General features: G+C 31.8%; 2 protein-coding genes and 2 long non-coding RNA genes across 4 annotated transcripts; all 4 read right to left on the bottom strand.

Annotated features, from left to right (window-relative positions):
- Positions 1-2,192: 2,192 nt before the first annotated feature.
- Positions 2,193-7,266, bottom strand: LOC111697529 (uncharacterized). Its single transcript, XM_023467554.1, has 7 exons — positions 7,249-7,266; positions 6,307-6,440; positions 5,619-5,697; positions 4,552-4,602; positions 3,739-3,800; positions 2,995-3,073; positions 2,193-2,316 (listed from the first exon to the last, which is right to left on the bottom strand). Exons 1-7 carry the CDS (start codon positions 7,264-7,266, stop codon positions 2,269-2,271), a joined length of 471 nt encoding a protein of 156 aa, XP_023323322.1. The 3' UTR covers positions 2,193-2,268.
- Positions 7,267-7,691: 425 nt separating this feature from the next.
- LOC111697573 (uncharacterized) lies at positions 7,692-10,549 on the bottom strand. Its single transcript, XR_002764323.1, has 4 exons — positions 10,489-10,549; positions 9,558-9,664; positions 8,038-8,094; positions 7,692-7,805 (listed from the first exon to the last, which is right to left on the bottom strand). It is a non-coding gene; the product is annotated as an uncharacterized LOC111697573 (long non-coding RNA).
- Positions 10,550-18,928: 8,379 nt separating this feature from the next.
- On the bottom strand, positions 18,929-23,172 carry LOC111697560 (mitotic checkpoint serine/threonine-protein kinase BUB1). Its single transcript, XM_023467599.1, has 6 exons — positions 23,164-23,172; positions 22,554-22,604; positions 22,188-22,271; positions 21,416-21,547; positions 20,665-20,772; positions 18,929-19,424 (listed from the first exon to the last, which is right to left on the bottom strand). Exons 1-6 carry the CDS (start codon positions 23,170-23,172, stop codon positions 19,311-19,313), a joined length of 498 nt encoding a protein of 165 aa, XP_023323367.1. The 3' UTR covers positions 18,929-19,310.
- LOC111697527 (uncharacterized) lies at positions 23,170-24,844 on the bottom strand. The gene is made up of 3 exons (XR_002764303.1): positions 24,739-24,844; positions 23,733-23,817; positions 23,170-23,190 (listed from the first exon to the last, which is right to left on the bottom strand). It is a non-coding gene; the product is annotated as an uncharacterized LOC111697527 (long non-coding RNA).
- Positions 24,845-25,083: the final 239 nt, after the last annotated feature.

Genomic DNA, 25,083 nt, shown 5'->3' with positions numbered 1-25,083 from the left:
AAATTAAATGACAATGTTAATAAAATAAATGACAATGTTAATAAAATTAAATGACAATGTTAATAAAATTAAATGACAATGTTAATAAAATAAATGACAATGTTAATAAATTAAAGGACAATGTTAATAAAATTAAATGACAATGTTAATAAAATAAATGACAATGTTAATAAAACTAAATGACAATGTTAATAAAATTAATGACAATGTTAATAAAATTAAATGACAGTGTTAATTAATTAAAGGACAATGTTAATAAAATAAATGACAATGTTGATAAATTAAATGACATTGTTAATAAAATAAATGACAATGTTAATAAAATAAATGACAATGTTAATAAAATAAATGACAATGTTAATAAAATTAAATGACAATGTTAATAAGAGTAAAAAGGAGTGATTAAGGATTTGAAGGTTTGATGGAATAGTTAAAAAAACACTTCTGAAATATAAACCCGGAGTTTTTCAAGTGGAATTTACTATGGATTGCAAAGATATTTATGGATTTGATCTTCGCTTGGTAAATGTTTCACTGTTTCGATTTTCCTTTGTCTAGGTAGAGAGGTAGAGTCGAGGAATTGATTGTTTGGATTTGGGGCTGGTAAGACGACAATGCGTGAGGGTGGGGGTTAGGAGATATGTTTATGGTCAACAGTATTGTAGTTTGTTCTTCATATATCTTGCAGACTACAGCATACATATTTTGCAGGTTTTTACATTTTGAACCTTATTATGCCTTTATGAGGTATAGTCATATAATATTCACTCATGCTTGTGTCAATTAAGCTGACACAGAGATTAGTTTGTGTCAGAAATATCCAGAACTGCTTTCTAGCCAAATCACGGGGGATATATATATACAGGAGATACAGGGGATACAGGATATACAGGAGATACAGGTGATACAGGAGAATCAGGAGATACAGGGGACACAAGGGATACAGGAGATACAGGATTACATGAGATACAGATATATAGAAGATACAGGAGTTACAGGGGATACAGGAGATACTGGAGTTATAAGAGATACAGAAGATACAAGAGATACAGGATTTACAGGGGATACAGGAGATATAGGAGTTACAAGAGATAAGGATATAAAGGGAATACAGGAGATATAGGTGATACAGAAGATACAGGGGATGCAGGTTATACAGGAGATACAAGATTATACAGGGGGATACAGGAGATACAGTAGTTAGAGAAGATAAAGGGGATACAGGAGATACAGGGGGTACAGGAGATACAGAGAATACAGGGAATATAGGAGATACAGGGGATACATTAGATACAGGGAATACATAGGATTCAGGAAACATAGGGGATACAGGAGATACAGGGGATACAGGAGATACAGGGGATACAGGGGATAAAGGAGATACAGATTATGCAGGAAATACAGGTGATACAAGGGATACAGGAGATACGGGAGAGAATCAGGATATACAGGGGACACAAGGGATACAGGAGATACAGGATTACATGAGATACAGAAGATATAGAAGATACAGGAGTTAAAGGGGATACAGGAGATACTGGAGTTATAAGAGATACAGAAGATACAAGAGATACAGGATTTACAGGGGATACAGGAGATATAAGGGTTACAGGAGATAAGGAAATAAAGGGGATACAGGAGGTATAGGTGATACCGGAGATACAGGGGATGCAGGTTATACAGGAGATACAAGATTATACAGGGGGATACAGGAGATACAGGAGATACAGTAGTTAGAGAAGATAAAGGGGATATAGGAGATACAGGGAATACAGGGAATATAGGAGATACAGGAGATACAGGGGATACATTAGATACAGGGAATACATAGGATTCAGGAAACATAGGGGATACAGGAGATACAGGGGATACAGGGGATAAAGGAGATACAGATTATGCAGGAAATACAGGTGATACAAGGGATACAGGAGATACGGGAGATACAAGATATACAGGTGATACAAGGGATACAGGAGATATAGGGGGTATTGTTTATGGAAGAGATACAGGAGATTCAGGAAATACAGATGTTACGGGAATACAGGAGATGCAGGAAATACTGGGAATATGGGAGATACAGGAGATACAGGGGATACAGAAAATAAAGAGGATACAGTTGAGTTAAATAACTTTTTTTTGTGAACAAAAAATTATTATTGAGTTTACTATGGAATAGGCTCAAAAAAACCTAATTCTTTTTTTCAAAACCATTGATATTTTATATTAGTCTTAATCTTGTACAAATAGGATACAAACACAATATATAACTTAATTTTTGGTGGATGATCGTTGAACAGGGGTGAACTGAAACACAACCTGTACAATTTTGTCAAAAAAATTTTATTTTAACAAGTTAGACCAAAGATTAATAAAAATGATAAATAGGACAATAGATGTCGTATTTACAAGATCTGGATGAAACTCGTTCATTATAACCCTGAGGCAGAAGCCCAGAGGAGTTTCCCGCAGTCGGCGTAGAACAGGCTTTCTCTTTCTGCGCGAAACTCCTCTGGGTTTCTGGCTCAGGGTAAATGTGAACGAATTTCATCAAATCCTGAAAATACAAGATCCAGTGTCTTATCTGTTATTTTAATTAATCTATGGGTTTGTCTGTGTGTCTGTCAGTGTGTATTCAATTAGCGTCAAAACGGCTGAACCAATCGGGCTCAAACTTTGTGTGGGACCTCACATGAACCCAGCTGGATCGTTTATATGTATGCTCAAAATTACAAAATATTGATTTTTGTTAAATTTTAAAAATGCGCGAAAAAACTTTTTTGTTATTGTTTTGTATTGTACAAAGAGAAGATGCTTTCAGATAGAGCCACAATAAAAAATTGAAATAAAGGATGGACGCGAAGCGCCCTAAAAGCCTAAGAAGTTCAAAACAAACGAATTTTGTGAAGCCGGAAACTTGAATGTTTTTGGAACAAACCAAATCATCTATCTCATTATATGCAAATACTAATTTTCCAAACTTTTTTTGACAATTTCCTGTTCAGTCTCAGTTATCTTCTTCACGTCATATATTAGCGGTGTACCACCGTGGTAGAGAGAGGGGGACACCTTGTACCTACATTATATAAGGGAAATTTAGAACATTAATCCAATATATTCAAAAATTTTAAAACACATATCATTCATATTAAATTATTCTGTGAACTTTTCAAAAATTATAGTTTTTTGAATAGGGCGGTTATACAACCTTTTTATAATAAACTTTTTGCAACAAACTAAAATTTTTAAGTCCTGATATCTTTCCAACCAAATGTCGTAGACCTTTCATATTACAAACACTGCATTTTGTTAGATCAAATAGTCTAGGTTTAAAATATCAAAGGTTTGCACCATTAGGTTACAAAGATATAGGGATTAGATAGTTTTAGTTTGTGGAAACAACACAGTTACTTTACACTGTACAGTGTACAGTGTACATGACAGAATGCAAATGTAAAAATACTCATTGTGCAATGTAAAAATAGTTTAAAATTCAACGTTATAATACGGTGGTAGGCGATTTTATCAATATCATGAAGACAACTATTAATTTTAGTTTTGATTTATATCAAGCTTTTAAACATCATGGATAGACAAAAAAGTTCCGTTTAATTACTTTTAAAGCTTGTTAACCATTAAAATTAAATGATAAAGTCGTCTTTGTTATATTAATATAATCGCCTACCACCGGTGTCCTACTCGTGATCCGTGAAGGTTTTCTTGATAAAATTAATATAGAACCTGTCATTAAAGTTCGCTGTGGAGAAGTACATATCCATCAAGCAGTTATAAATTCCAAAATTCTAAAATAAATTATAATTTGAAGAGAGTGGATTGAACGTTAATATCTACTTTTTCTACTTGTTGTCACACAGAGAATTCAAATTAAAACAAGAATACTTATCATTATTGTAGTATTCAGTTTATGTAAATTCTTTTAGTTTCATGGAAATAGTTGAGATAATTTTATGATTTTTAGGAATTATTTTTAATGATTTTTATTGTTATTGATGTCATCATAAAGAATAAAGATATGATTATTCATAATAGGTAGTCTATTTTTTATTTTTTTTATTTTTAAAGTTTTCTTATGCACTGATAACCAGAAAACAATGGAATAGGGAAGACGACATTACAGCAATATTTAAATGTATTTGATGTTGTTACAAAGCAAAACGTTTTACTGTAGAAGACAATTATTAAATCACTAATTTAGTGAAATAAGTTTGTTTAGAATGTACACTTGCTCTGTCTCATGCTTGATTCTAAAAGTCGTCTTCCTATCTCAGATTATTCTGGTTATCACTTCAGTATGCTTACAGGGAGTGTTCGCGAAAAATGATGAGGGGTGTAGGCTGACATCGAATTGAATTCTATATTGATCGCTATACTAATTTGACTTTTATCTGTTGGGTCTTACAAGGAGAAAATGGTTAGACGCAGCGCAGTTTGAAGTAAAATTAATAGCGAATGATATATCGAATTTATTTCGACGTCAACCCTATACCCCCTTTCTTAAACGCGAACAATAGATTTAAGGAGTCTAAACTTAACCTTAACATGAAGAAGATGATGATCTGCATGAAAGTTTTCTCCCGCTGTGTCCTAAGTAATACAAATCAAGAATTCTAAATGAACAGAATGAAGATGACAGCAAAAAAGTTTTAAATTATTTGATGAAACTATTGTGTACTTTATCATTCTTGCTCACTTCATCGTGAATTTCAAAATGAACGTGCTATAAAGTAATCATCGTGATATAAAGTTAAATTAGCTGTACATTATAGCACGTGTGCTTAAAAGTTTTGATTGGTTCCCGGATTTTCTCCAAAAAATTTAGGACATTTCCAAAATATTTTTTTTTCAATTGAAATGAAAATAAAATTGAAATTGACTTTAATTTTTTACTTTTGCTTTGTTTAAAGCCTATCTGATCTGTAGAAATATAGCCATTAAAATATATAGACAAGTACACAAGCTTTCAAAATATTACCTATAACGCTATTATTTTGGCACGACGACGTGCTATAAAGTTTATGGATTTAAATTTTCTCCATATAAAGCTTCTGTCCAAAAACTTTTTAAAATCAAATATAAAAAATTTTGAATTTTTTTTTGATTTTATTATAGCCTATGTCAACCCCGGGCTATCAATGAGTTTGGCCAGCTATACGCAACATATATATGAATGTCTTGTTACAGGGTGTCCCACGAAACATGACAGTTAATAAATAGTCTAGAATGTCGTCTTCCAAATACTAGATTAGATTTAAAGACTTTTGCAGTTTAGTTCGGTAGCAAAATCTTTTGCTCCAATATATCTTAATCTGAGATCGATTTTACCATAATAAAACTGCCATATAATGTTTATTATAATTTTCTTTGGTATCAAACAACTTGAAAAATTATGGAAGAAGACATTTTAAAATATTTAGCAACTGTCATGTTTCGTGGGACACCCTGTACATTATATAGAAAAAAGAAGATAGATAAGTGCAATATTATAATAATCTTGATTGTTTAACACTTCAAGTTTCTTTCACAAAAGTTTAGCCAGCAATGAAAAGGTTTCCAGGAGAGAAGGGAGGGTGGAGGGACTAAATTCTTTTTTCAGTTCTAACCTCTGGTTTCTGAGTGTGTCCAAACTTGTTATCCACGCTGTACTGAAGGATGGTCCGGTTTAAAGTAGCAGGGGTTAATCTACATTAACAACAAAAATTTATGATATTATTATTTAAAATATTTTTTTTGTTTTATCGAGGCTTAAAACTGCACTGCAAGGTTTACTCAAGTGTGCCTAATATGGATGATAATGGATGATAATTGTTGCTTGATAAAAATACAATTCATCTCCATGCAAACTATAAAATAATGATTATTTGATGGTAAAGTGAACACATTCGGTCAAAAACGTGTTTACTATATTTGAAAAGAAATAAACTGAAGTAAATCCAGCTGTTCTTATCATGTACAGGGTGTTCTTATCATGTACAGGGTGTTCTTATCATGTACAGGGTGTTCTTATCATGTACTTCGCGCATGTTATTAACTCTATTATGTAAAATCTAATCTAAATGTTTGCTGTTTACGAATTATTATTTAGATTTATTTTATCGACTTATATTTAATCAGTAGGGCTTAAAACCCATTTTCCTTCAAATTTTCAACCCAATTAAAGATCTAGGAATTTTTATGGGCCAAAAATTTGTTTCTTGTGATTTACATTTTTAGAGTCAATAGTAGAAGTAATTGAGTCTGGATAAGAGAGGAAAATAATGTTGTCCCTAGGGTTATAAAATATATGTTTACCCTGCAAACATTGCCATACATAGCTCCAGGACAAGGAAGAAGAACTCCTCCGGCATCCCGTTCCCGTAGATATGTGCGTCAAACGCGTTAGTTCCGTGCAGGTAGTGATGCAGCTTGTGCGCATGCTCATAAACCTGATTTTTTACAATAAAGCTATTTGAGCGCAATCAAATCAATTTTTCTGAGAAAAATATTATGCTTATTCAGAAGAAATTCAATTCTAATACAAAAATTGTAAATAAAAGTTTTTTAAAGGAATTGAGTTTTTGCCACAAACTCAAAAAAATATCTGAGGGATCAGAGGCTCGGACATTGGGTTGCAATGATATAGAAGTTAAAAAATCTGTGTAATGCAACATTTTGTTTACTTTTGTATTAAGTCAAAACCAATTAGATTTTAAATAATTTAATTATTATTTGTTTTATGTTAACCCTATATCACGATTTGGGAAGGGGATATAAACAAAAGAAAAATGCTAAAACTTCTTCACTTTTTAAACTTCATTGTTGGAGGACAGTCAAATGACGGGTCGTTGTTTGAAAAAGTAAGAAATGGTTAAAATTTTTTTTTATTAATTAAGCTTTCTAATTGAAAAGTCCTTAAAAAATGGATGTGTCACATGTTGATATTTGTCAAAAATAAAAGTAATTACTTTTAAACATTTTTCCTACGTACTTTTTGAAGTTTTGAAAAATCCTCCCTTGCACCCTATCTATATAGTATAAACATATAACCATTAAAGATGAGCTATAATTTTTTTTTAATGAGCAGGGGGGTTTCCCCCCCAATCTATATTAGATAAAAACAGCCCAATCAGGATAGGGTTAAGGGAAACTTAAAAAGATTTTGTAGGGTAAAACATAAAACCATCCAAACAAGCTAATTTTTTTAATTCAAAAGTCAAAATATTTAACTTTTTGTTAAATAATTTTTTTATTTACCTTTGGAAGATGGGCCATCCTAAAAAAATTAATAATTAATGGTTTTTTAGATTTCCATTTTAGGTATTTTAGCATTTAATTTTTTCACCATTGTCTCTTATTACAATGAGTTCTCGGTATTTAATATTTATTTTTACCATATTATCCCTCTGGTGAAATTCCCATCCCCTTCTCCCGGTTACAGTAATAAAATGGTAAAATACAGTGGTCGGCGTTTATATCAATACAATGAAGACGACTTTTCTGTTTGAGTTTTGATTTATAACAAGCATTTCTCTAATAACTAGTTTACAAGTAAACAAAGAGAGAGACTGTTATTCGACGCTTCTTTTTTTCCCGTGTTTATGAGTTTCTACACTATTTGAAAGGTAGGAATGAAAAATTCAAAACGAAAGTCGTCAATTCGTTGTATTGATAAATACGACGATAACTATATACCTTGATATCATGCTTGATACGGCAGGGGTTATGGCAAAGTATGAGTCTATCGCCCAAATCCAAACTGGGATTTTAAACTCAGAATTGAACAGGTGAAGAAGGAGGATAACGTGGTAAGTCTGAAAACAAATGTTAAACGAACTGCAAGCGTCATTTCAAGTGACTCTAAATACAAATAGGACAATGCCCAATAGAAAGTGTACGCTGTGTTAAGTTACGTACAGTCTGAACTCAAAATAGCGCATACAAGCGGGTTTTGATACGTTTAAACACACATATCTCTGTACTCGACGAACACAAGAAGTAAATTTACGCAAAAAATAGGAAATGTCGAAATTTAAGAAATCTTACCTTTGTGTTTAAAAATCCCCAGACTACATGGATAAGGGTCTGTTTTACAGTGAAAGTCTGAAAAAAAATTCCTCCTTTTCTTCAATATATGACTATAGGGGTGCACTACAGGAGATATTAGTTCCAAAACTAACACTTGGTCCCATTTCTAGCACTGAGTGTTAGAAATGGGGCAAAACTGCAAAGTTATCTTTTTTAAAAGTATCTTTAAATCCAAGACGAGTAGAACAAAATTACACCATATATTTATAAAAATTCCTAAAACTATATATTGAAAAAATAAATGTCAATTTTAAACTAATAATATGGGGTGGGAGAATTAGTTTTTGATGATTCTTGATTTCATTTTCGAATATATCCTTATTTTGAAACAATTACCGGATTTCCGCTCATGTCGCTTTTTCGGAACATTTCCTGGTTTTGAGACAGTTACAGGAATTCATACCAATGTCAATTTTCAAGCATTTACGCACAAGATTTTTTGATAAGGTAAAATATAATCAAAATAGGAAATAAAAACAAATTATTCTTTTTTAATTTAAATATCAGTATAGCATTGAGAAATAAAAATATTAATATAATTTATTCTTACAATATAGATTTAACTAGAAATGCGGGAAACTGTTTGTTTAAAATGCTTGAAAAAAATCATCGATATTCCCTAATTTAGCAGAGAAAATATGGCAACTTAGATTCTAGAAATAATTCAGAAATTAATTTTGTCTTTATAAGATAATTTTTGTTTTCAGTGATTTATTTTGTAAGTTATGAAAGTTAGTTTTATTTTGAATTGCGGATTATACTCAAAAACGGGAAAGTGGGTGTTGTCTCAAAAATGCGACAATGTTTCAAATTCAGGATATGTTAGGCCAAGAGATTTAATATAAAAGAAACTCCTGTTATAATTTTGATTTAATAAAAAAAGTTATTGTTCTTACTAGAAGATATATTATTCCATATAAGATAATTTGTGTTTTCAGTGATTTATTTTGTAAGTTATGAAAGTTAGTTTTATTTTGAATTGCGGATTATACTCAAAAACGGGAAAGTGGGTTTTGTCTCGAAAATGCGACAATGTTTCAAATTCAGGATATGTTAGGCCAAGAGATTTAATATAAAAGAAACTCCTGTTATAATTTTGATTTAATAAAAAAAGTTTAAAATTGTTAATTGTTGTCCTCGTCACGTTTAATAAAACGTTGGTTATAGTTTTTATATCGACTTTTACCCTGGATAAAGGCCGGGATATGGGCCGGGATCCCAAAAACCCAATCTTTCAATTTGTTCCCATTCTAACACTGAGTGTTAGAAATGGGCCAAGTGTTAGTTTTGGAACTAATGTTCCCTGAACCACAGTATACATTTAATTTAAATGATTAATCAGTTTTTATGAGTAAATAGCAAATCATCATGGGATCAAGGATTACAGACAAAATTCTTTGATTATAAAAATCGACTGCAAGTTTGCAACAATTTAAAAAGCTTTCTGCTTTTTGTTGGTCATGGCTGTATTTATTTACCTTTGATGGAGTAAAATAGTGGCAGTAGAAACATATTGCTTGATCTATTGTGAAGAACCCAATGATAAACCACAAGTTGACCGGCAAAGAAAGAACATCCAGACTCGCTATTTAAAAAATGAAATTGCATTTTAGGTAAACGAGTTTTAATTCATTCGAATGGTTTTTTGGTTAAAAAGGATTTTATTAACTATGCTTTATCAGCTTTTCTTTTAATTGAAAATCCTTTTTTCTAAGTTTATTTTTTATCTTGAATTTTACAACAAAAATACTGTAAAAGTGTTCTTCACTCGCCTGTATTATTATTTTTAATGATTTTCAAAATTTTACAAAAATTTTTAAGGCACTTTGCGCCCATCTTCTATTTCAACTTTTAATTGTGGCTTTATCTCAGAGTATCTTCTCTTTGTACAGTACAAAAACAAAAAAGTTTGCGGATTTCATAATATTTTTTCAAGAATATACAAAATTTTACAAAAATAAAAAACTTTCAAATCACATTTTTAAAAGTTTGATCTTTCATAAACCTCCCTTGGGGTCAGGTGAGGTCCCACACAAAATTTGGGCCCGATCGGTTCAGCCGTTTTGACGTTTATTAGATACAATGAAACAAACAAACACCCAGACAGACAAGCTAAATTTATACATTGATTAAGAAATGTCTGTGCATAAAAAGAGTGATTTTTAATGAACTTTCGCTATAATTTAAGAGGGGAATTGTAGTACATTGAAACCTTAATCTGATCAATAATGTGGAAGATATCGTCGTTTTGCTAACTTGAAAAACTTGTATTCTGACACTTTTATGATTTTTTTTCTGAAGCAAAATTGCGAAAGCGTCGTGAATTCTTGACCAATCAAAGCTTTTAAGGGTATCATTGTAAATAGAACATGCCATATAAATTGAGGAACACTTAAATATCGTCTTTACCTGAACTCAGAGATATTCCAACTATATTGAACAGATTTAACAGTATATCAGCAAAGGATCTTGAATAATTTATTGGTGTTTAATATTATATATTATGCAGGGACAGAGGGCGGGGGTTNCTAAACTGTAGCTAACTAAACAAAACCTAAACTTGAGCTAACTGAACAAAATCTAAACTGTAGCTAACTAAACAATACCTAAACTGTAGCTAAGTAAAACAAATTCTAAACTGTAACAAACTAAACAATATCTAAACTGGAGCAAACTATACCATATCTAAACTGGAGAAAAATAAAGAAACAAACTTACTCACACTTTAAAAAATTTAGATTGAAGGAAACTTTAAGAAAAACTCTAAAATGGAGCAAATTTATCAAAAAATACTTTCATCGAAATATGCTCTAATGTCCAAATTAAGATAAAAATTAATTACGTGATTATATCTTCGCATTAGGGGCGTATACAAGGGAATATTTAGCCCTCTACCCCCTGAAAAGTACAAACCTAAATAGAAGGGTAAATTTGAGGTTTCCCTGGAGCGCTGCGGCTACGCAAAGCAGCCGAGCTAAAAACAGGAACAGAAGCTGCGTTTTGTAACTGAAACTCTCCTTTTTCATGAAAATAAAAATTAGATATTCAAAGCTAAACTTGATTATTTGGATTGTGGATTTAAACATACCAAGAATAAAAAATATTTATTTTTACAATGTAATGAAAAAGTGAATTTGAATTTTATCAAAATCTCGGTTGGAAAAAGAGTAAAGACAAAATATTTTTTAATCCAGGGTGTCCCAATAAACATGGGAATTCAGTGACGAATTGGATATCGTCTTTGTTATGAATTAGCTGCTAGAGTTTATTTTATTAAAACGGTAAATGGCTGTAAAAATGTGTCTCTTATGTCTCCGCAAGATGATCAGTGAAGACGGACAAGCTTACTCTGTTCGTAACTTCGTGTACTGTAATTTTCTTGTTTTACTAAGTATACAACCGTATGCAGTCAAAACATAAACAAACTAATTGTAAACATAGCAGACGCAAATCTTACGGATTACAGCTTTCTCACTATACTAAACAAAAGACGATATCGAATTCGTCACTGAATTCCCATGTTTATTGGGACACCCTGTAGTATCCCGAATAAATGCCTAGAAATATTATGGCAATTTATCTTTTTAGATAATATTTTAATTGTTTCTATTTGAATATGTGACATTCTTTAAACAGCAAATATTTGATGAACCTTAAACATTGAACATAGGAGATAAAGGAATTTATTGCACTTTTATAAACAAATTGAACGAAATGATAAGAAAAAAATATATATAAATAGATCAGGTGCTTTCTGAAGAAAATTTGCATAAAAAGAAAAAGATTAAAACATACCGGCAAAAAATTAATATACAAACAAGTAATAAAGATTTAATGATAAATACAGTTTTTAGATAACCTTGGATTTTATTTTAGTGTTTTGTGTTTAAGTCATTTTCGCACACAAAAATGTTGAAATAGAACAAAGATAAAATTTAAACGAGACATCTTAAACATTGACTTGTAAGTCAATTAACGATAAGAAATTTTTCCATATAATAATACAATTAATATAGTAAACATAATTGTGATCTTTCACATAATAGATATTTTCCAATTATGATGATTTCATAATGGAACCCAGCGTTGCCCAGGGTACCTACTACTCATCTATTCCCCCTGTTTACCCGCGCTCGGTCTTAAATTACGATTTCAGATATTTTTCCCCAGAAAAATTGACCCACTTAAATCTGAAAAAGAACAGTTCCGTTCTTCTTCCGAGTTCCACAATCAAAATTCGAGGCCAATCAGGGGGCATTGCCGGAAATCAACTTTTAAAAGCTTAACTTATTTTTAGAAAGAAAGCGCAAAAGCACTTAAGTAATTTCTGGTAGACAACAATGAAATGATCATATACATAATGGGACAAATAAGCATACAGTTATCATTGTTTATGATTTAAGATAAGTCGCAGATTTGAACTTTGAATTCAAAATTGTTTTTATGGATAGTTAGCAAATAAAGAAGAAGAGACGGCTTACGGGGGGGGGGGGGAGGTGAAGGGGGGACGTCCCCCCTGGAAAATTGGAGGGACGTCCCCATTCCTGGAAAACTTAGATTACGCCCCCCCCCCCTGGAAAAATTAGGAACGCTTAAGAAGAGAAAGCAGGCACCTTCTAGTCCTTTAATTTAGATTTTATTTAAGAATAGAAAAAAAAGAAAGAATATTTTTTATAAAAATAAAAATCAAGCAAACTTACAATTTCCACATTCGTTCAAAGATTTAGTTTACCTTTTCTTTTGCATGAATGTTTCTCATACCAGACTTCAATTTATCCAACTCAGCGTTGTACCTAGGTGTGGGTTATAACGAAAAATGTATTGTATAAGTTTCTACAGTGGTCGGCGTATATATCAATACAATGAAGACGACTTTTCTAATTAAGTTTCAAATCACATGTGTACATGTAAACAAAGAGAAGCTGTTAATTGAAAACTTCTCTTTGTTTACGTGTTTATGTGTATCCATATTCCATGCTGTTTAAAATCAAGGTAGAAATAGCAAATACAATCGAATGTCGTCTTTATTGTATTGATATATACGACAGCGACTGTATGTAAAGTGTAAAGTGCTGTTAATAATGCAATGCAATGTAAAAAGACTGTGACTGAGGGTAAGTTCAAGTAACCTTACATGCAAAAATTGCCAAGCCTAACAACGGTATCCTTGAAACCTTTTTCTGTTCAATAATGTAAAGATATTCACGTTTTTCAATCTTAGTTTGTTTCTAGCATCAGTTAAAAAAGTAATTTGCAAATAGAATTTTGTGTGAGATCGTGATCTATATTCTAGAGTTGTACGTCGCTTTTCATACATTTTTTAAAATTCAACATTCTATACAGTGATAACAAGAAAACTCTAAAATAGGAAGACGACTTTTGTTCACAAGTTATAACTTAAATAGTCTAATAAGCATGAGACACAGCAATTGTGCAGTGTAAACATATTACTTAATGAGTGACTTAATAAGTGTCTAGTAATTAAGTCACTAGTAATGCGTTGTAATAACATAAAATGCAAAAGTATTGCTATAACGTCGTTTTCCTATTTAAGTTTCTGGTTATCACTGTAATCTTTCAGTCCCTGTACCTGCTTTTCCAGTACATTTTTCAATTCATCAGGGTTTCTCATCCATTGCGGTAAAGATTTAATGGTTGGTATGTGCTCAAAATAAAACTACAAAATAAATCAGCACAATTATTTTTAAATATGGAAATATGCTTTTAAATGAGAAGCTCAAAAAGTTTCAGATGAAAAAAAAATCTATGTAAGAAAGTCACAGGAAAAAAGTTTATGGAAGATAAAACCTGGAAATAAAAACTTTCGTAAAAAAGTCCCAATTTTCTAAAGTCCTAGAGCAAAATGTCACTGGAAAAAAGTCCAAAGTTTTAGATTCCTGTAATTTTTTCCCTTAAAATAATATGGGGGCTGCCAATAAAGTCTCAGGAAAAAAGATCACAGGAATTAAAGTCCTAAAGAAAAAAGTCCTATGTCTTGGGAAAATGAGTCTCAGACGTTTTCATAAAACGGACTTTTCTTCTATACATCTGCATATTGAATATTCCCATGGGTGTTTTTAATATCAAGTCCTTTTCCCATGATTGTAAACATCTTTTATTTTCATGCATTTTCTACTGTAGAGAACTTTTTTGTATAAAATGATTCTGGAAACAGAAAAAAAGTCCTAAAAAATAAAGTCTCAAAATGGTAGGACTTTATTTTCAGAGAATTTTATTTGAAGGAATTTTTTAGTGCGATTAGCGAATAGGAATGGTAAAAAAACGTTCAGGACTAATTTATAAAATGTTAGTATTTCTTTTTTTAAACACTGTTTGTATTGTATACAGCTTTCTCAATCTGTCCTAAAGTCGGTCAAGAACTTAAAATGAACAGAAGTTTACAGCGTTAGATTTGTCAACTATGAATTCTGTTAGATCAAATCACCTAAGTTTGAAATATCAAAGGTGTACACACAATTAGGTTGAAAAGATAAAGAGATTAAAAAATTAAGGTTTGTGGCAGAGACCCAAATCCATTAAGTCTATAAATTCCTAGTTTTCCTAATCATAATTGTCCTTTATTAAAGTAAAATCGACTCAGTAATGATCGTTTAACTATTCCATACTCCTTTTTTTCTTTACTTGGCCCATCTGATGATCAAAGGCGCAACCAGGTTATTTTGTAAAGGGGGGGGGGTCACAGCTATAGAAAATAATGTATAAACTATGCGAAAAGATCTCTGTTCTTCGCGTTTAAATTTCACATAGTCCTGCTTACCTTTTCTTGTTTGAAATATTTTTACAACCATTCATCTAAGTCTTACTCATATATTTATATCATTTAAAAAAAAGTATGCAGTATGCAACTGCAGTACACAGTTTAGAAAAATTATGGCTGTGCAGTGTGCAAAGTATAGTTTTTAAGATAAGACAGGAAACTATTCTTAAAGTAGGCTGGCTGGGCACATAAAAATATATTTAGACCAAATAGGTTGTTAAGTATTTATTAAAAATGTTTAAAATCATTAGTTTTAATTATTTACAACTACTTTACAGAGAAGTTAGAGAATTTCACTTTACCATGGGTTCCATTTACTGTTTCGCCCCGATATAAGGATTCACCTCTAATTAGAAAATGAGATAGATGACACTGCGATGCAATTTCTATTGGTTCAGAATAGACACCAAACACATGACTGAACCCTGATTGGATCAGGCATTAATGGAATCGAATTCAAGTGTGCCGTGGTTAAGTAAAAATTTTAATTTTCCGAAAAAGTATTTGTACACAATTTTATCATCTTTTGAGATGAAAATGCTCAAATTTTTTCCCGAAAACTTCGCAGAACGGGTGGTTATTTTAGATAACTGTCCCAAGGGACTTTAGATAACCTAACCTCCCTCTGTTGAGAGAATCATAGGTCAGTAATGTTGGTCAAAAGGCGGTAAAAATATATATTGCATATGCATATAAAGCCATGGTCCGTAACTGAGGAAGGGGCAACGTACCACCTGCCCCCCCATTTTAAAATAAAATTTCAGGTGAAATAAATTACCCCCCCCCCTTAACCCCGACCAAAAACTTTTAGTTATGAGGCTGAATAGAGCAATTGACATTTAGTAGTTGAATAATATGTGTGCATTAATTTTCCTTGAGAAGCTGTATGTTTCCCTTGATAAAAACTGTCATTTTCTGAAAATATGGATTAGTTCTTAAAAATAAACGAACGCAACTGTTTTTCAAGAAACGGAACAAAAAAGAACGTGAAATTCAAACGAAAAAATCAAACAAAATCAAGTTAACGGTCATCATACTTGTTTTATATTAAAAATATTAATGTTCAAAAGAATGTTTTTAAACATTCGTAAGACAATGGCAAAAGATAAAGTTAACACCTCCCTCCCCCTTAACAAAATTTATAAAAGCCCATCCCTGAAGCTAGTGATCATATTGACCATATCTTCTTTCAGAATCAAAATTTGGCATTATGTAAGAGGTGAAGTGCAAACATTTTCTAAATTTGTATATGAGCATGTGCTTTCTCTCACTATGCCAAATTTTGACCCTAACAGAAGATATATGCAAAATACGACCTGAAGCAATGGGGTCTTAAGATATTGCACAGTTTACTAATTTAGGCTTTCAGGGCGCTTCGCATCCATCATTTATTATGATTGTTGACCTTTTCTCTTTGTTTACAATGTAAAACAAAACAAGTTCGCGGTTTTATAAAAGAGTTTTGTGGATTTTACTAAAGGGGATGTCCTATTNCCTAATTAGTGTTCGAATTTCCTAAAATAAAATTGAATTTTAATGACCTCTAAAGACCTTAACAAATAGAAAATGTTTCAACTATGGCTTTATGTATATCAAACGAAAGATAGGAACCCAATGAATACAGTAGCAGCAACGAATCTAGTGTTTGACCCTCTAATGACCTTTAACGACCTCTAATGACCTAAAATGACCTCCAAAATGAAAATGTTTTAACGATGGCTTTATGTAGATCAAACTAAGATTAGGAACCCAGGGAATTTAGTAGTAGTAACGAATCTAGTGTTTGTCCCTCAAATGACTCTCTAAACGACCTCTGATGACCTAAAATGACATCCAAAATGAAAATGTGATCACTATGGCTTTATGCATGTCAAACAGAAGCCAGAAACCCATGGAATACAGTAGCAGCAACAAATCTAGTGTTTGACTCTCTAATGACCTCAAACGACCTTGACCTCCAAAATGAAAATGTTTTAACTATGGCTTAATGAATACAGTGAATCCCAGATTTAAGAATATATAGACCGTCATAAGTTTTTTGATAATTCTGAAGAAACTTTTTTTAATTTTTAGTTAAAGGTAAATTAATAGCCCTGAAATATGAATACAATTTAATTAATATATTGATATTAAACTCATTTTTCCGCGGCATTTAAATTATAAAAAGCTCTTGCTATGTATACATATGTCTGGGATTCACGGTATCAAACAAAAGCTAGGAACCCAGAGAATACAGTAGCAGCAACGAATCTAGTGTTTGACTCTCTAATGACATCTGATAACCTCACGACCTCTTATGACCTAAAATGACCTCCAAAATGAAAATGTTTCAACTATGGCTTTATGCATATCCAACAAAAGCTTCGAACCCAGGGAATACAGCAGCAGCAACAAGTTTTTTGCTACTACTATATTCCCTAAGGTCCTCGCTTTTATTGGATATGCATCAAGCAATAGTAAAAACATTTTCATTTTGGAGGTCATTAGAGGGTCAAACACTACATTCGTTGCTACTACTGTATTCTCTGGGTTCCTAGCTTTTGTTTGATATACATAAAGCCATAGTTAAAACATTTGCATTTTGAAGGTTATCTAAGGTCATTTGAGGGTAGGGTCAAACACTAGATTCGTTGCTGCTAATGCATTCCTTGGGTTCCTAGCTTTTGTTTGATATTAATTAAACCATTAAGTCATAAAAATTCAATTAAATTTTAATTTAAGAAATTCGAACACTTATTAGGCGTGCGGCCAAAAAAATTAAAGGATTTGAACCAAAAATGAAAACAGGGACCCCCCCTCATCAAATTGGACATCTCCTCCATCCCCTTTTGTAAAATTCGAATTGTTGGAGGCACATTTTTGAAATTTTGATCATCCTGTAGGACCATAACCATTCCATTAAGTCTTAATTTTTTAATTGGTGTATTTATGTTATTGTATCACTGGTGTGATAATTAAAACATCTCGATCTTATGTCTATGTTGGCCATTCATCTTGGAACTGTTCAGGTTCTTTGCATTTTTCACATCTTGTGGAATTTCATTCCACATATTAACACAAAAAAATTTCGATATATTTCATTCTTTACAGCTGGAACTTTCAAGTTTAAAGGATCACTTGACTGCCTGGTTTGAATACCCCTTCCTTCTTCTGGTAAATACGCAGAGCTGAACCATTTGTTTTTGTCCACGTGGTCATGTCCATGTAGAATTTTCCAGAAAAATCTCCTCGCTTTCTTCTGTTCTCCAGGGAGATCAAACCAACCTCTTTCAGCTTCTCTTCATAGGTTGACCCTGAGAGTCCTGAGGTCATTGTTATTGCTCTTTTTTGAACCCTTTCTAGAGTTCCTTTGTCTTTTACTAGCCAGGGATTCCAGACTTGAACACAGTATTCAAGGTGGGGCCTGATAAAGGATTAGTATAATGAAATCCATACAGTTTTATTTCTGTAGGAGAAAGATCTGGCCATCTGGCCTAAAATACTATTAGCCTTGGCTGCAGCAGTAGTACACTGTTTAAAAGGTTTAAGATCCTCCTGTATCATTACACCAACATCTTTCTCTTTGTCTGAAACCTCCAGATTTACACCATTCATTTGGTACCCATATCTTGGATTATTCTTTCCAATGTGTAAAACGATCATTTTTATCCATTGAAATGCATCTTCTAGTCCTGGGCCCATTGAGTTAATACATTTAATGAACATTGTAGTGCTTCTCTATCTGTATCTGTATTAACCTACATTCCATCTTTAAAGTTACAAAATTAGGTCCAGGATGGTTTGGCTGTTTATTGGATACAAACTAACAAACAAACACCCAAACAAACAAACAGACAGACAAGCAAAACGTATGTAACAGTTCTTAAATAGTGGAAGTTTAATGAAAATTTAGGCCCAATCGGTTCAGCAGTTTTAACGTTTATTGAATACAAACAAACAAACAAGATAGACAATATATTCATCCATTTTAGTTTTTAAACTTTATATCTTGTTTCGCGCCTCATGACGATCCTCAGTAGTCAAAATTCTTTGACCAACGCATATATATATCTAAAGATGTAGACAACATTGTTAAAACACTATTTATTTATTTCAGATAATATGTTTAGTTCTTAATCCTAAATGAACAGAAAGTTTTACGTTACTAAAAAAACAAACACAGATTTTAATTCAGCTAAAAATTACAAAAATATTAGATAGGCATCTTTGCTATAATTTTTATAAAGTTTAATTACGATTGAGTAATTTTTATAAAAAGTAGCATTCAAGCGGACATTGGAAATTTGCATAAGATTAGTAATAACGAAGATTTAAACTGTTCTTTTTCAGTACTTTGATCTATAGAGGTTACATTAAGATAATGTTAGCGTATGTTCTGTACAGTTTACAACATGTACTGTACAGTAAACCAAATTAACTTTGTTGTGGACAACAAAGAAGTTTGCCACAATTTCTAAGATCTGGCCTGAAATATAGCTTTGACCTGATCTAAGGCTTCCTTCATGTTCTCCCTGTAGAATATCTCCATAAACTTTATCCTCCACTCCCTCAATACGGGCAAACTCTCCTGCAACAAAACAATAATATTGATAACATTCATTTCACAGTTTACACTTACAGTGTTGAATATTTTTCAAAATCAACCGCCTCGGTTGGAAAAACAGAAAAATTGGACATGAAAAGGCGAGTTTTTTTTTTTTTAACTTTTACTCAACATTATATTTTACTTCACCTAAACATAATTTACTTTTTCCAGTTTAAAGGGAGTGACCGGCAATGAATGGTAGTTGAACTGAGAACGCAGTATTGTGGAGAAATTTCCAATATTAGGGTTCATTTGAGACATAAACGTTTTAATGATGCTCAATTAGGGAGTTTGAGCGCAAAGTCGACGTTTAAAATCATCCATTTGGGTGGTTCCGTTGCCAGAATCGATTTTTTTTTAAATTATAAAATGGCGACGACATCAGATGTCTAGGAACATACATTTCTCAACTGATTTTTTTTTCAATAATTCAATGTTATTAAATAATTTTTCAAAAACCGATTCTCAAAATCATCCCTAAAAAATGAACAATCTATAAGGATTTAAAGATCGAATTTGCGCTCTTGCTGAACAAATATGCACCGTAAACACGTCTCAGAGGTCTCAAATGATTCCTAAAAAATTTCTCCACAAGTTAACTGATCCATACAGTTAACTTCCATGATCCATGCCAGTCCTTCCCTTTAAGCAAATAAAACACTAACACACATACCTAACTATTATTTTAAAATGGGAGAATTTTTTTTTGAGGAAAATATACACTCATGCAGTTTATTCAGGCAAAGAGATAAGTAATTAATGACAAACTTGACTTGACTTTTACGATGGAGAAATGGTTAAATAAATCTTTCAAGGTTAAGAAACTGAACCATTACCTCAACTCTTAACTCAAATTCCTATTATTTATGCCAAAAATCTGACATACTCGTTACTCAATTTCAACCCTTTTTTTGTACAAATATGGAGATTTCAAATTTTTGTTGGGTCATCTTCATGAAATTACGCCATTATCATCTTTTTAATAAAAAATTGTTTCCCCCATTCAGTTATAAAGTTTTTTTTAAGACTTAATCTCAGGAAAAAGAAACCTCCTCCAGGTGAATTTTTTTGTTTTTACCTCCTTCGTTTTATGCACTTTAAATCCTGGAATAAAATCAGGAAAATGAAAGAAACTTTTAATGTAAGCATTTTAAAATGAACGAAGGGCTTTCAGAAAGAGCTAAGATTTAAAAAGAAGGGGGGTGGAACGAATAATTTTTACCTTGCTTGTGTCCTTGATGTTGAGGAACTCATGGAAAAACTGTTTCCAGAGTTCGGTAGCTTTAAAGAATCTTTTATAACTTCCTTTAACCTCCCAGACATCCTTCGTCTAAAGATTGTCAATATTATTATTGTTCATTCCAACTTGGCATATTCTCTATAGAGGTGAAAAATGATGAATGACTTCTCGAGTGTAGTCGAGATTGCACTGTAGAAGTAGTTCAGTAGTTCAACTTACTATATACCTAACCAATTACTTCTCATATTCATTAAAACCAGGTCGCAATGATTCATGCCCATTGTCAGTGCTATGTTTCCATATTACACAGTCCTGTTTTTAATATTCTCACATTTTTTGATTTGTTTTAACTCTTTAATTTTCTCCCTTTCGAAAGGGACTCACGATATACTTTCAACTGACACTTTAGAGTTGCATGTCGTGCTAAAATGTTAGGATATCTTATTTTCCTATCTAAAAATTAATATTTTACATTTGTGGATTCTTTATGAGTGACTTTCGGCTTCTTACAATACAGACAAAAGAATAAAATTAAGATAATCAAAAAATATAAAAACAACAATATCTTTAACACTTTAAATCTGGGTCAGTTGAATTAACATCAATTGTTTAATGTTATATTTCAACAATTGGCCAGTCTTGATTTTGCAATTTTACTCAATCGCTGTAGCTGTTTTTTAACGATTAATAATCCCGATTTGAAAATCAAAATCGTTGAATAAATCCTATTTACCTTGACCACCTCCATATATGTTCCAAACAGGAGACAGTAAGCTGTAGCAGCAATACCGTAGTAGTCAATATGTTCCCTCCATTCTCTTCCTTCTCTCATCTCTATACACCGTATACCGTCCGTCTTTACTTCCTAGTATACAGGGTTAAATAGTGTATATTTTCTCGAAAAATCATTTCCCCACACTCTGTTGAAAATTATTTATTTTCTCCATAAGTTTTATTTTTGCTTAAGGATTTTATTTGCTAAATTAGAAAAAATTAATGATTTTAAGGAGAAAATAGTTTTTTTTATTTTGGAGAAAAATATCAATAAGAACTTGCCTTTATAAGTCCAATTTCCTACCCCGGGGTGTAATTCTTTAAAACATACATTCCTGTACACTACAGTGTACACTGTACAGGGTGTCCCACACCATATTTGATCGTGTACAGAATTGGGATTTTCAGGAATACGCAGAAATTTTAAAAAGAAAATTGTATAATGTATAAAACTAATAATTAAAATGAATGTGAATAAACGTGAAGGTAAAAAGTGAACAAGTTGAACAAGTTGAACAAGTTGAACAAGTTGAACAAGTTGAACAAGTTGAACAAGTTGAACAAGTTGAACAAGTTGAACAAGTTTGAACAAGTTGAACAAGTTGAACAAGTTGAACAAGTTGAACAAGTTGAACAAGTTGAACAAGTTGAACAAGTTGAACAAGTTGAACAAGTTTAAAGTGTAGATAAGTGAACAAGCGAACAAGTGAATAAATAAAAATTAAACTTACCTCTGTGAAAACTATTCCCTTTGGAAGAATATTTAGATCTATTGCTCTCCCAAAGTCAATCAATTGTACAGAGGTAGAAGAGAACTAAAGAAAGACGTTGTACCAATTTAAATAATTCCTTAATTTTCTTTTCGTGGATTTCCGGTGTATCCCCGGAATTAAACTTAAATCCTTCCCTTAAAAAGTTTCCAAAGTAGAAATCAAGTTTAGTCCCAATCAATAGTTCCGCCTTTAGTTAAATTTATTTTGAATAAATTAAAAAGAATCACCAAAATTTTCAAAGAAGGATATAAATATATAAAGCGAACAAATAATAAAATAATCAAAATAAAAGAAAAAAATATGATTTATTTAAATAAAACTTACGTCGAATAATTGTTCAGCTGAGTCTGCTCCGTCTCTAATACAAGGAACGTCCTAAATTATTGAAGTTTATTTCTGGAGATATCCCATAACAAAAATTGCATGTTCCACTACAATTTACAAGACTATAAAAGGGTAGAGGCCGAATTTAAAGGATTTGAGCCGCTTGCTCAAGTATGGTTGGTTCTACTTAAAATTGTCTTTAATGTTTCAAGATTTAAACCGGCGCTCATTTGAAACCGGTTTTTGGCGGATTTAAGACACGGCTCAACTTCATTAAATTCGGACTCTAACGTAATTTCATGTGACCCCCATTTGAAGAGCGACATGCGTGATTTACAACGTTACTTGTAAAATCTTAATCTGATCAATACTGTTAAAGATATTATAGTTTTTCTAGGACAAAAAAAAGGTTTGATCCTGATAATTTTCTTCGTTGTTTCTGTTGCCGAATTGCGCAAGTCATTTTAGAAGAGAAACCCCATCAAGTTTTTAAAGAGAAAAATATAGATAAATCATCAACTTAAAAGAGATAAAGATAATTTATCATTTTTTTTAAACTATGCAGAGCTTCAACTATATACAGAATCTCAATAGTCAAGTACATGCTTACATTCTCCATGCTTCGGGTGTTCTCAATCTGAAAAATAAAATAAAAAAATGATTGCCAATTATTTTTAGAAAAATATGATAGTACTGGTGAAATGGAGTATCATTTACAAAACAAGATACCGTTTCATGTAATTTAACTTCTTATATAGTCTTAGAACCCCTTTTAGAAAATATCTATACGGCCTTTCCTTTCTTTTTAAATATCTAGATCTAAGCCCGGATCGACCATTTTAATTTGACATTGGGATGATTGAGTTAATTTTTTTGAATTTACGATTTTTGGTGATTTAGGGGGAAAAAATGACAAGTTGGACTGTCGGACATCAATAGGCAATTTTTTTCTTCTTTTAAATACTTTTTAGATACTTTTTAGATACTTTTTAGATACTTTTTAGATACTTTTTACCTAAAAATTCATTTATTATTCCCAATCCAGCAAATAAAACCCCAGAAATATATATAACTTCTGGGCTAATATATTATTAACAAAAAAATGAGAAAAATGATTTTTCGTGAAAATATACACCCCTGATAAGGAGAGTAAAGGGGGTGATGTTAACTGGAAAATACCTTGAGGAAGTTGATTAGATCCAGTAGGTTTCCCATCTTCTGATGATAGGAAACAAATATTCCGCCATTAGTGAAAGAGTAATTCCTAAATAATATCAGGATTAATTAATTAAATCAATTAATTACAAACTATTACTAAAAAATTAAATAGCATTTAGAACTCAGTCCTAAAAGTGACAGGATCGTATCGAACATTACATCACAAGTAACACTGCTTTGTTCGGCATCTCCGGGCTCTTCGTGGCTCACAACTGGTTCATAAAAAAAACTGTTACAATAGAATAATCTGATCACGATCATGATACCTAAGCGGAAAACTTCAGAATTATGGATATCAAGTTCAATGATTGATCTTCTCTTTTATCAATCTTAAGATTAACTTGATCTTAAGTTAATTATCTTTGAAGGTATATAAAATGCAAACAATCAGAGTGTCGATTGTAAAAACCGAACAGCCAATCAGATGCCAAGAAATTAAGAAATTTCTAATTCAAGAGTTTTCAGCTCTGATCATATAGAAGATAAATAATGGATAGTTTCTTTAAACTCATCACGTTTAGTTAAAAAAGACTCGGCTGTTAAATTATTCTATATAATTATTGTTTATGAAATGCTCTTTTGATAACCATCTTGGATTACTGAAAAAAAACTATTTTTCCGCCCGAAAATAGCACAGAAAACAAATATTTGTTTTGGGTAAAAAGTAGAAAAAGTACGAAAAAGTAGAATAAGTACGAAAAAGTATGAAAAAGTTTGAAAGTATCAAAAAGTATGAAATAAATTGCTTTTTCATGTCCCATTTCATTTTTCCCTGGGGGGGAGGGAGGGGGGAAGAGAGGGTTCGTGTTTTCTTAAAAATATACACTTCTGAAATTAAAGTTTTACAAGCTAAAACTATTTTTATCAATAGCAGTTTCTAGTTGTACTTTTCAACTAGGCAATTTTTGATATTTTGATTTTTAATTTTATAACACACCCTAGTTTCAGTGTAATCGACTTAACGAACCTGGGAATTGTCATGAACGCTTCGGCTAGATTTGAAAAGTTGCTGGCTTGGATCCTCTGACTAACCTCAGTGCAGATATACCATTCCCATTGATTAGCTGGCTTCTGAACCTAAAAAAATCAAATAATGAACAAGGAAAATAAAAGTGATACTCATTGTCAGATTCAGAACTGTCTAGTAAGTAGTAATAATTCAAACTTTGTTAAAGGGGGGGGGCCACAAAACGTATTACTCTCCGGAAAATTTAAACAGTGTTTAAACATAACTTAGAATTGTCGTAGGAGGCTGATTTTTTGCATGCAAACTCAGAATTATGTATATTACGTGCATTTTTTGGTTTTGAAG

Source organism: Eurytemora carolleeae, unplaced genomic scaffold (assembly GCF_000591075.1).
Source record: "Eurytemora carolleeae unplaced genomic scaffold, Eaff_2.0 scaffold54, whole genome shotgun sequence".
In the NCBI taxonomy this organism is placed as follows: Eukaryota; Metazoa; Arthropoda; class Copepoda; order Calanoida; family Temoridae; genus Eurytemora; species Eurytemora carolleeae.
The sequence above is the reverse complement of the archived record's forward strand: the minus strand, read 5'-3'. Positions and strand labels throughout refer to the sequence as shown.

What these genes read in the sequence shown, in the direction of transcription:
- LOC111697529 (XM_023467554.1), bottom strand. An exon ending in TGTATGGCAATGTTTGCAGG is followed by an intron (nt 5,698 to 6,306) that starts GTAAACATATAT and finishes TTGTTAATGTAG; the next exon opens with ATTAACCCCTGCTACTTTAA. An exon ending in ATCATCTTCTTCATGTTAAG is followed by an intron (nt 3,801 to 4,551) that starts GTTAAGTTTAGA and finishes AATTTATTTTAG; the next exon opens with AATTTTGGAATTTATAACTG.
- LOC111697560 (XM_023467599.1), bottom strand. An exon ending in AGGGAATAGTTTTCACAGAG is followed by an intron (nt 21,548 to 22,187) that starts GTAAGTTTAATT and finishes CCTGTATACTAG; the next exon opens with GAAGTAAAGACGGACGGTAT. An exon ending in CATATATGGAGGTGGTCAAG is followed by an intron (nt 20,773 to 21,415) that starts GTAAATAGGATT and finishes GACAATCTTTAG; the next exon opens with ACGAAGGATGTCTGGGAGGT.